At 36.2% G+C, this 12,779-nt stretch overlaps 1 protein-coding gene across 1 annotated transcript in view; it reads right to left on the reverse strand.

Annotated features, from left to right (window-relative positions):
* CSE1L (CSE1 chromosome segregation 1-like (yeast)) overlaps window positions 1-12,779 on the reverse strand; it is a 39,435-nt gene that overhangs the window by 12,781 nt on the left and 13,875 nt on the right. Inside the window, exons 7-13 of the mRNA XM_005866206.2 lie at window positions 11,001-11,093; window positions 9,146-9,313; window positions 8,904-9,033; window positions 7,713-7,778; window positions 6,636-6,838; window positions 5,082-5,166; window positions 3,947-4,008 (exon numbers count right to left, since the gene is read on the reverse strand). Of these exons, the coding sequence (XP_005866268.1) occupies window positions 3,947-4,008; window positions 5,082-5,166; window positions 6,636-6,838; window positions 7,713-7,778; window positions 8,904-9,033; window positions 9,146-9,313; window positions 11,001-11,093 (807 nt within the window). The remainder of the gene's footprint in view (window positions 1-3,946; window positions 4,009-5,081; window positions 5,167-6,635; window positions 6,839-7,712; window positions 7,779-8,903; window positions 9,034-9,145; window positions 9,314-11,000; window positions 11,094-12,779) is intronic.

A 12,779-nucleotide genomic window follows, 5' to 3' on the forward strand; every position in this document is an offset into this window, starting at 1 on the left:
CCAGTGCACATTTTTGTGCATCGGGCCTCTAGTTAGTTATAATTAAAAATTTTAAACCTATAGGGACCTATAGAATTTTTATGGAAACAAATATGTAGAATACAACCATAAACAAACACTTATAATAATGGGCATAAAACACATTGAATTCGTTACAGCAATTATCTCGGGGAGAAGAATACAAATCAGATGTATATGTACATTAAGTAATTATGGCATGGAGTTAAGATTTGTGGTGGTTATGCATCATTATATAGGCTGAGGCAAAAGCAGGTTTACAATTGTGAGTACACAAAACAAGAGTTTATTCTTGTATTATTATTTATTAATTTAAAATAGAACAGCTTCACAAGGTTGCATGTAACCTTATTTTCCATACGAATAACTATAAACCTACCTTTACCTCACCCTGTTGTTTTCTATTCTTGCTTGTGTATTTAAAATAATTTGCGAGATGGCTGCACTGTAATTTGGCAGAGGTGTAGGAGAATAAGATGACTTTGCATGCTTTATTTTTATCTCACTAAAATTAAAGTGACGTAAAGTGCTAAGAATCAGAAGGATCATATAACTCAACAGCAAAAAACCCCCCACAAAACAATCCAATTAGGAAATGTGCAGCCCTGGCCAGTGTAGTTCAGTTTGTTGGAGTGTCATCCCATGCACCAAAAAGTTGGTTCAATTCCTGGTCAGGGCACATGCCCAGTCTTCAGGTTTGGCTCTGGTTGGGGTGCATATGGGAGGCAACCAATCAATGTTTCTTTCTCTCTCCCTCTAAAATCAATAGAAACATATCCTCAGGTGAGGATTAAAATAAAAACCCACACACAAAAAAACACCCCACAGTGAGCTATCCGTCACCTGACACCTGCTAGAAGAGCTATTATCAAAGCCAAAGAATAATAAGTGTTGTTCAAGGGTCAACTGTTCATACAAGCATGGAATCATTATGCTATACTAGTATACCTAAAACTTATGTTTATAAGATATATTTTTATCAATTATATTTCAATTAAAAAACAGAGGGGTGAGGAACTGAGAACCACTGAGGGGACAGTGGGTTACTGGAGTCTTCCCCTCTTGGGGTTGTCAGCTCGCTGACAGGCATGACTGATGGAATTTCTTTTATTGTTTCCTTCCCCTGATGCAAAATGCTACTGATGGGCTGGAGCCTGGGCATGACAGCAAAATGGGGAATGATAAAATTTTATAAAGGGGATTTATGGTTATAAAATTAAATACTTCAGGATCCACAAATTCTTATTCTGAGTCCAAACTATTTGGAAAATATATAAATCAATCAATGAAAAATGCTAAGAGTGTTTTTTTTTTTGTTGACTTTGAACATGTTCAAGGAGCTATTGTGGTGAAATTTAACAAGGGTTGTGACCAAAAGACAGAGTCAATGACTTGAGGGGGTGACCCAGAGTCTCTGTGTTCTCGTTGGACTAACTTTTAAAGTTTATTGGTCCAGTAGAATAAAGAAAAATGATCATATCTAAGAATATATAAAATTAGATCAATGTTTTGTCAGTTATGATAAAAGCACCCTGCACTTGAGAGTTGCTTGAAATAATTTTTGTTAAAAAAATACGAAGAAAACTACATGTTTTCTAAAAATTAAGAACAACAATCAGAAATATGGGCAAAGTACGACTGAACAATTCACAGAAAATACATTACAATGGCCCATTAAATGAAAAGGTATGCAATCAAATTCAAAGTGAGAAATGTATTATTAAAACTGCAATAAGATACCATTTCATATCTATGACATTGGCAAAATTCCAACATACTCTACTGGGAAAATCAGCACTCATTCAATTTATAAAGAAATACAACATGATACCTCAACCCCTATAGAGGCAAATTTGGCAAGATCTAACAAAATTACATGTGTGTTTACCCTCTAATCTAGCAATCCTACTCCAGGAATCTATCACAAAGTTACAAAGGCAAAAGCACTAAGTGACATATACACAAGACTATTAAAAGTATTATTTAATATAGTGAAAGGTAGAAAAAAAACAGAATATTTATCCATTGGGGAACTGGATGAGTAAACCATGGCAGACCACCCAATGGAATACTACGGGTATTAAAAAAGAGAGAGAGAGAAATCTATAAATACTATTATAGAATGACACCCAGGATTTTTTAACAGAAAAATGCAAGGTGGAAAAAAGTTTACTTAGTATGCTCTTTTGTGTAAAAGAAGGAATATAAATATACATAGGATAAGTATTAGGTTTTATTTTTTACAAATAAATAATGAGCCCTAGCAGGTTCTGCTCAGTGGTTAGAGCGCCAGCCCATAGACTGAAGGGTCGCGGATTTGATTCAGGTTGTACTTCTGTTGCAGGCTCAATCCCCAGGCCCGGTTGGTGTGCGTGCAGGAGGCAACCAATCAATGTGCCTTTCACCTCTCTCTCTCTCTCTCTCTCTCTCTCTCTCTACCAATCAATGTGCCTTTCACCTCCCCCCCCTTCTCTCTTTCTCCCTCCCTCCCTCCCTCCCTTCCACTCGCTTTAAAAATCAATGAGGAGTGCTCACTTCAGTAGCACATATACTAAAATTGGAACAATAAAGAGAAGATTATCATGGACCCTACACAGGAATGACACGTAAATTTGTGAAGTGTTCCATATTAAAAAAAAAAAAAAAAAAAATCAATGGGGAGCCTGGCAGCATGGCTCAGTGGTTGAGTGTCGACCGATGAACCAGGAGATCACAGTTTGATTCCTGGTCAGGGCACATACCCGTGTTGCCGGCTCAATCCCCAGTGTGGGCGTGCAGGAGCAGCCAATCAATGATTGTCTCATCATTGATGTTTCTCTCTTTCCCTCTCCCTTTCTCTCTGAAATCAATAAAAATGTATTTTTTTAAAAATCAATGGAGGGAAAAAATATCCTCAGGTGAGGATTAACAATAAACAAACAAACATAAACAAATAAATAAATCAAACCAAAACTCGATAGGAAAAAAACCTGGTTAACCACTAGGAAGAGGGAGGGAACAGGGATGAAAGCTACACCCTTCTGAATGTACCTTACTGTATACAGTCCTACTTCAGAGGCATGATCACCCAAAACAAAAACACACAATGAAATGAACCTAATTGTTTATCAAGTTTATGGCAAAAAATGCACAAAGAATAATTTCAAGTTGCTTTAAAGACAGTATTTTTTTAAATACATATAAAAACCACAAAGAAATCAAACTGCATTCAGCAGTATTATTTTAGTAATAATATTGGTACTGTTATTTATTGCCTTACGCTCTCATGTGAAAAAAGCCTAGAACTAATGGCAATTCATTAGTTGTATCTCTAGCACTTAGATTACGGTCTTTCAAATAACATTTCCCATCATCTTCAAGAGGCACCTGAGATCTGTAGCAGGAAATGTACCAAATGAGCCTGGAATATTTTGTCATGTATGAAAGAGGCCATTACAGGCTACTAAGTATATGTCAAGAGGGCACAGGAATCTATAATTCACTGGCCAAAGATGGAACAACTAGGGCATCAAAATACCCTCATTTGTCACCTTTGGAGGTTGGTAAGGCACTGTCTCATTACTCTAAAAATTGATAAAGAGGGAAAACCAACAAACACTTATCCTACTTTTCCCAAACAAATTGGTAATTAACTATCTAAGAGAACGTGGTGGTGGTTGAACAAAAGAATGAATATACTAAAAACCATTTAAGTGTACATTTTTAAATGGTGACTTTTAAGGAAAGTGTATCTCAAAACATAAGTCAATGGTGGAAAATTTCTCTTTACTTGAATCCGCTGATCACTCTTTAACCATTACTAAAAGTAGACACCCAGACATGGTGTATGTCCTAATGAAATGAAACAAAGTGTTAACTACGACAAATTCTTGCCCCCCCCACCCCCCAAGGATTAAGTGGTACATAATAGAAGTGAAAAGCAACTTACTTGATTCCTAAAAATCATAATGTATTTGATACCATCAGCTTTAAGAACAGGAAATTCATTCACTATTTAAAAAAAAAAAATCATAGTTATTAGAATGCTAAGGACTATTTTTCCCAAATTGGTGAAAACATTATCGGATTTTTAAAACATGGTTTTGGTAACCAAACTGTCAAGTAATTCAAGCTTAGTTAACTCTAATCTACTATGTAGCTATTAATTCTGGTAAGATAATAAATAATTTTCCCCTTTACCTTAAAGTTCATTACAAATTAACATGTATTACTTATGTGACTGAATAAACATGATTGGGACCATGACTAGTGACCAAATATCATCTTCTTCCCAGAACTGAAGCTACTGTGAATCAAGAGCATGTTTCTTTACCTGAGATTTACTTCAAATTGCTCTGGTGGTGGGAAAATTAGTAAAAGGGAGAGAATACTAGTCAATTGTTAAAAATTCTTAAAACTAGATGATATTAACATGAAAGTTCATTACAAGACTCTCCCTACCTTTTAATGTATTTAAAATTTCCATACAAAAAGTTTGCAAAAAAAAGAATATCTATGTACCTTGATAAATATAATTTCATCAATGTAAGAAATTATCTGTAATATTTATTAGTTTCATGTACTTTAAATTTACTTTGATTTTTAAGAGTTTATTTTTCAAACAAGAAGAAAAACTAAAGTGTAATTCCTAGACTATATATACCAGGATAACAAAAAGCTAAGATACAATCTTCCTTATTCCTATTTTCCTTCTACATAAGCCAATATGTTAATTTCACCTGAGCAAAATCTGGAAGATCATTTGAGATTTTATTCAATAAAACAAACACCTGCAACAAGCACAAGAGCCAATGTTTTGAGTCCTATAGTGATATAGAACCCCTATTATGACTTTTGCCATAATGTTACTTATTTTGGTAGCTCAGTTGATTAGTGTCATCCCAATATGCCAATGTTGCAGGTTCAATATCCAGTAAGGCACATGTAAGAAGCAACCAATGAATGCATAAATAAGTGGAACAACAAGTTGGTGTTTTTTTCTCTCTCAAAACAATTTTTAAAAATTGCAAATAAATATTGCAGGCATGGTGTTGTAAGTTGTATAAATAATTTACAAAACTCACCATTAGCTGATTTTAAATCAGGGAGAATGTGATTCACAAAGAACTCAGTCAAGTTTACAAGTTCATTTGCTTGTGTAATTCCATGCTGAAAAACAAATTTGTAACAGGGTAAAATAACATGAAATACCTGTATATATCTACCACGTTGGACATTTAGACAACTTTAGAAAACCAGGTTAAAAAATGGAAATGAGCCCTGGCCAACTTGGCTCAGTGGATAGAGTGTCGCCCACGGACAGAAGGGTCCAGGGTTCAATTCAGGTCAAGAGCACGTACCTCGACTGCAGGCATGATCCCAGCCCTGGTCGGGGCACATACAGACATACAGAAGGCAACCAATTGATGTGTCTCTGTCACATCGATATTTCTCCCTGTCTGTCTCTCCCCGTCCCTTTCACCCTCTAAAAGAAAAAAAAAAAAAAAATCAATGGAAAGATATCCCCAGGGGAGGAAAAAAAAAAAAAAAAAAAGAAATGAGCCCTGATCGGTTTGGCTCAGTGGATAGAGCATCGGCCTGGGGACTGAAGGGTCCCGGGTTCGATTCCAGTCAAGGGCATGTACCTTGGTTGCAGGCACATCCCTAGTAGGGGGTGTGCAGGAGGCAGCTAATCAATGTTTCTCTCTCATCGATGTTTCTGACTCTCTATCCCTCTCCCTTCCTCTCTGTAAAAAAAAAAAAAATCAATAAAATATATTTTTAAAAAACACACAAAAAAACTTCAAAACACAAACTGCTTAAAAACAAAACAAGACTAGCTCAGCCAATGTAAGTCAGTGGTTGAGCATTGACCTATGAACCAGGAAGTCATGGTTTGATTCCTGGTCAGGTCACATGCCCAGGTTGTGGGCTTGATCCCCAGTGTGGGGTGTGCAGGAGGTAGCTAATCAATGATTCTCTCTCATCATTAATGTTTCTCTCTCTCCCCCTCTTCCTTCCTCTCTGCAATCAATAAAAATAAAATTTTTTAAAAAGATTATTTTAATAGATAATAAAAGCAATTTCCTTAACCTCTAGAGTGCCGAGGAGCGCAATCGTGCTCCTCCTGTCTTTCGCCAAAAGTGCCGGGAGCACTATCGCGCACCTCCTGCAGTGTCCAGTTCTAAGTCTGCTTTTATTAGTGATGATGATATTGCTAAATATGTCAATTCTTGCTGTGAAGATGACGATTTTGTGGAATATATTGAATATGTAACTTCATTTACTTGCGCTTCATAATTTTTTTCCTAAACTGCTGTAAAATCAGCAAAAATGCCTTGGCAATTTTAGCACAGTTCCTAGGATATTGGTTGGCACTCAAAGGGTTAAATTAACAAACACTGAGTCTCAGCTAAGGGAACAAGTGTGGCACCTATGAACATTTTGGTCTGTAAGAAATTTAAGTGCTTAACACATCAACATAAAGTCCTCTTTGGAAACCACATGAATTCTAATCAGAACTAATAAGTTATCTAGCAGAGTAGAAATATGCATCATCCGAAATATATTCTTCCTTTTTACTTCTGTGGTCACCAACATGTCTGATTTAGAAAGAAAACTATATTGAAAAGATTCACCTTCTGTGTTTGGGCTTTTGATGCCAAAGATGTCACTAGGTAAATGGCTGCATCTTTGTGTTTCCAGTTGACAGATGGATTTTTTGCATATTCCTGCAGCATGGAATTAACATAACCAGAGAAGATTCCTGTCACGGGTCCCTCAAAAAACTTGCATAATCCTCGTACTAGATCACAAGCAGCCCTTCGTCTAGTATCAATATCTATAAAATCAAAGAGAATTACATCATGAGAAAGAAACAATCACCAACCAACTGATCAAATTTATTAAGAAAGCTGCTGTCAGCTATCAGCAACATAAACAATGAACAGTTTTCACACACACACAAAATAACACAAAATGAGGATGAAAACTAAAAAGATCATAGTAGTATGATAAACACTACTAAGTACATAAAAAAAGATAAGACAAATGATTTAACTGATATAGCTCACATAAGAGATGCTTTTTAAGGTATAAGAGTTAAAGAAAATAGTTCTCTGACGAAAGCCAGTTAAAATGACACTCTCGTCTTAACTCCCTATTCCATATTTACAAGAAAAAAAGAGCCACTTTAAAACTGGTTTGCCAAGGCTGTTAAAAACCAAAATACAGCCCTGACCGGTTTGGCTCAGTGGATAGAGCGCCGGCCTACGGACTCAAGGGTCCCAGGTTCGATTCTGGTCAAGGGCATTTACCTTGGTTGCGGGCACATACCCAGTAGGGAGTGTGCAGGAGGCAGCTGATTGATGTTTCTCTCTCATCGATGTTTCTAACTCTCTATCCTTCTCCCTTCCTCTCTGTAAAAAATCAATAAGATATATATTTTAAAAAAAAACAAACCAAAAAAACACAAAATACAGCCCTGGGTGGTTTGGCTCAGTGGATAGAGTGTCAGCCTGCGGACCAAAGGGTCCCAGGTTCGATTCCAGTCAAGGGCACATGCCCAGGGTTGCAGGCTCGGTCCCCAGTAGGGGGTGTGCAGGAGGCAGCCAATCAGTGATTCTCTCTCATCATTGATGTTTCTATCTCTCTCACTCTCCCTTTCTCTCTGAAATCAATAAAAATATATTTTTAAAAAAACCCAAAATACATACCAGATCCTTCCAAATCTCTTCTTATGTACTCCTCAGAATTATCTTCAAAGGCTTCTTCATCAGCAGCTACAAAGATAGATGACATTTCTGTACTCAAAAGACAACCTCTCAAAAGACATGGCAATCACTATACTCTTACAGCTGAGTATGCTGAAAAGTGTGTAAAATTGACATTTTACAGCAAATTGTTCTTTCCCAACACATAACTACTTCATATATTACTACTCATTGCTTAGAGCAGCAAATGCTATCGCGAAAGGTTAAGTAATAGATCATTCACACAGACGTGATACGAGCTCACTTGTTCTAATGTGACAGTGTCCCCATAACTGGACTTTAGCACCAACTTTCAAAAGTGAGTGTTGGAAACCAATCCAGGGGGTGCCAATTTTTTATTTTGACAGATAAGGACATTTTAAAAACAAGCTAACAACTACAATCACCATTATTTCACAAAAATAATTTCAACACCAAAAATGTAGGACAGACAACATCAGAATAAAGCTCTGTTCTTTAAATAAATATATCGTTTTAGAAAAACACAAAAGGAAAGAAAACCTCACATTATATTGTCCTTTATTTCCTCATTTTGTTCCAGATAATTGAGAACCACTGATCTAATGACTGCTTTGATATAGAACACAATTCCTACCACATTTACTACTTGCTCTTCCCAACTAGAAAAAGGAAAGACATTCTGTATACAATCAGTCTCTTAGGACTACCTGAACCTTAAGCACAAACTAAGTGGGCTTTCACTCTATTTAAAAATTATCAATCACTTCTAATCTCAAATCAACTGTTGGAAAACAGTTATTTGCCTTAGTGAAATACTAAAATCAAACAAAACCAAATTATTTCCATAAATTGAGATCCTGGACAGTTACTTTCTTCTCAATATACCAGGATTGTTAAAGTCTTATTCAATATTTCCATGAAAAAACCTCCACAGCATACAACAAATTTCATCACAGCAGCATTCATTTCACAAATGCCTTTTATACCAACCACACTTTGTCTTGGTTTACAAAATGGACAATAAATGACCTACAAAAAGTTTTATTTAGCAATAAAAAAATTAGAATGTTACAATAATCAACAGGGAAAAGACTTACTAAACTTATACTAACACACTCTTTAAAAAACCGAGTTTTTGATCCCCTGAAAAGGCTTTACACTTGCTGTAATTACCTCTAAATTCCATGTTAGGCACAATAACCTTTTCACAGATACTTGTCAGCGTGTTCTGGTCCTCAAACAGATTCTTATAGTGAGGTCTCTCACAAACTGAAGCCAGAAACTGAATTGCATTACTTACCAACTGGAATAAAACACAAAAATAAGCATATTTTTAAAAGCAAAACGGAACCATTTATTTCTTGGGGAAGTTGGAAGGGGTGTGTCTTAATTATTTTTCTCCAACATCATCTTACCAAGTCATATTTGACCTCTTGACCTGTTGTAACTAGTAAATTCCAGATGGCTGTGACAAAACGAGGCAGGTACCGTTGAAATTCTTCATCGTACTTTTGTGCATACAGTGCAGCATTATCACAAATCTGGGATTTTAGGAGCTCCAATAAGCCTGCTTCCTCTTCATCCTCACATAAGAGAAACCAGAAAACTCAAACATACAACTCTAATGCTACCATAAATACAGAGTAGCTGTAATGCCTGAACTCTTTAAAAATTTAAATCCAAAGCCACTGTCAATTTACTCACCTAGTCTTTCAAATAAATGCAAGATGAAATATTCATTTATTAATCACTGAGAACAGATCCCAAAAGTTTTCAAGTTTTATTTTCTTCTGGTTGCTAAATTATAAAATATTTACATACCAAACTGAAAATAACATATTCCTACAGAAACCTGAATGATAAAGATTACATCACACTTTCCTTTGTAACATGGTTATTGTATTGTCTTACTGTCTCCCAAAAGGTTCTCATTTCAAATGTGAAGATGTGTCCAACCCCCCAATAAGGTAATGCTATAGGATTCTCAAATAATATTTGGTTATAAAATATAAAACAACAATCTAAATCAAGGGTCAGCAAATTCAAGCAGAGCCTGCAGGTCTGCTGCCTATTTTTATAAGCAAAGTTTTATTGAAACACAGTCATGCTCATTCCTTTTCCTCATTTATACAATTCCTAGTATTTCCTTTGGCTGTGTTCAACTACAACTGCAGAGGTGAGGTGTTGGAACAGAGACCGTATAAGCCGACAAAGATAAAAATATTTACGATCTGGACCTTAACAGAAAAAGTCTGCCAACCCCAATCTAAACAATAACAGTGGTTTATATAATACTCTCAACTATAACAGCAATTCACAAAAACCCTTTGAACTCAACTATGTGCCAAACAGCTCATTTCATAAGGCATAAAAACAGGGGCTGCTACTAGGATGACAAGGTAGTACATGGCACACAGCTCTCTGTAAGAATCTATGTGAAAGGGTCTTTTCCTAGTGGAACCAAATCCTTTTTGTTGCTTTTTATTTAATAAATCTTAGACATTTGCTGTAAACTCAAGTAATGACTCTCCCTCTGCAGCCCACTCTCAAAAACTGACTTGAATTACTAATTCTAATTTTTCTTTTACTTGGTGTTGAAGTATTTTAAAATTTTGCTTTTTTATGCTTTTGTTGTTTCTTGGGAAAGGGGGAGATCATAAATACATTAATAAAGAAGCAAATGAGTAATAGAATAAATGCTATGCACGGAAAAGCACATATTACAGAGCCCAGATCAGAAACGTATACATTACACTATTTCTTCATGTCCCCTATTTCCTACGCTGTTTGACTTTTTTAAAAGAGACTATTATTACAGAGGTCTAAGTTTTATGTTTTCTTAATATTTTCAGTGACAAATAATTTTCTATTTCATAAATGTTCACACTGTGAATACTCTAAGGTCTTATTTCAATGTAATAAAATAGCCTAACCTATACATGGTGACCTAAGCCAGGCCCACAATAAGAGTAATTGATTCTGTACACTACACATAACCAAATATGAAACATCCCACATAATTAAATTATTTGCATTCTTGGAATTCTAGCTATTAACAATGCAAGAGTAAATAATTTTTAAGGAACTAGAATGCCAAATGTTCTCAAATAACTTTATTTCATTTTCTGAAGTCTAGCTACCCTCCAAGGTTCTCAGAGGGTACTCAAATGTTTTAAATTAAAACAAAGTGAGATATAATTGATATATATGATTATATTTCAAATAATTTTAACAAAAGGCTACTTGGGAAATATTTTAAACAATACTTACATCAGTTTGTAGAAGTTTATTATCTAATGTCAAGAGAGTATGAAAATTGTTCATCCAAGTTTCCATATTATCTTCAAAAAATTCAGGAAGATCCTAAAGAATAAATGCAGACTTGAGACTTTTAATTAAAATAAGTAGGATATTGCCTGGCCAGTGTGGCTCAGTGGATTAAGCGTTACTCCATGCACTAAGAGGTCACTGGATCAATTCCCAGTCTAGGCATATGTCAGGATGGCAGCCGATCAATGCTTCTCTCTCTCTCCCTCTCTCTCTAAAAAAATCAATAAAAATATATTTTAAAAATAATAAGTATGCTATGTACATAAGTTCCCCCTGCACACACATCAAATGTTTTCCACATGCCTACAGACTCCAAGTCCACACTTCTTAGCCTGAACCAACCATTATCTATTTTGACAAGAATTCTCTGTTCTAATTAGATCTGGCAGCTGAATAAACCATTCTGACTTCTGTCTCTGTTTATACACTTTTGACCACAAATAATGCTGTCTTGATTTCCTGCCCCAATTTAATTTAAATCAACTTATTCCTTCCAGGTCCAGCTAAGACTGTACGAATGAAGCCTTTCCTTATAAAACTCAGTGTTTACCAATATATCCCTTTTCCTTTCTGAACTATCACATTTAGTGTAAGACAGTGGTTCCCAAACTCATTTGGCCTACCGTCCCCTTTCCAGAAAAAATATTACTCAGCGCCCCCTGGAAATTAATTTTTTTAAAATTTTAATAGCAATTAAACAGAAAGATATATGTATTAATGTTTCTACCTTTTTCGTAAAATATAGTAAAGAAAGGTGTAAATTAGAAAATGAAGTTTGAAATTATGAAACTATTTATTGAACTCAGAATAGAAAGGTAATACAAAAAAAGTTAAAACAAATGCACCTGTGGCCATCACCGCCCCCCTGGATCGCTGCAGCGCCCACCAGGGGGCGGTAGCGCCCACTTTGGGAATCACTGGTGTAAGATGACCACCAATTCAGACTTGCTGTCTTATAAAGTAATGGTTTCCTATGTAACAGTACTGCCTTCTTAATGAGGTTGATAAATTCCCCAACGGTAACATTATGCCTTTGGTGTCCCTGACTCTGCCTAACAAGTTAAGAATCTTATTCTACCTGACTTCCAGGAAGCAGAATTCAAAAAAAGATATAAGCGGGTTAGGTGCGACCAATAAACAAAACACAACACACACACCCACCCACACAAAAAAGGTATAAGCAAAATGTGGGTATGGCATTTTGGGCTGTTCAACTCCTACTCTATCCAATCCTTTTTCTGCCAAGGACCTTTTGAATATTCCTAACATCATTCGAGGGCCATACAAAATGGTGGAATGCTTTCCCTACCACTGTGAGTCATGCTGTAAGGATTAAGTCCCTGTCCTTGGCCCTGGCTAGGAACAATGAAAAGGCCAGATCCTTCCTCTAGCCTTTCTCAGTATAGTAATCTGTACCATTAAGATCCCCTTTTGGTTCCTGGAACCCTGAATCTTAATGAAATGAGTCAAGAACAGAAAGAATGGAGAAACCAAGATGGCGGCATAGGTAGACACTGGAGATTGCTGCCGAAAACAACCACTTCAAAAATACAACTAAAAGACGGAACAGACATCACCCAGAAGCACAGGAAGGCTGGCTGAGGAGAGATTCTTCAACTAGAAGGAAAGAGAACAGCATACCGAGGCTCAGAGGAGGCGCAGTGTGGAAAATACAAAGGTACGGAGGTGCGCGTGGAGCCGGCTGGTGGCTGAGGGCGC

The sequence above is a fragment of the Myotis brandtii genome, unplaced genomic scaffold (assembly GCF_000412655.1).
Source record: "Myotis brandtii unplaced genomic scaffold, ASM41265v1 scaffold225, whole genome shotgun sequence".
In the NCBI taxonomy this organism is placed as follows: Eukaryota; Metazoa; Chordata; class Mammalia; order Chiroptera; family Vespertilionidae; genus Myotis; species Myotis brandtii.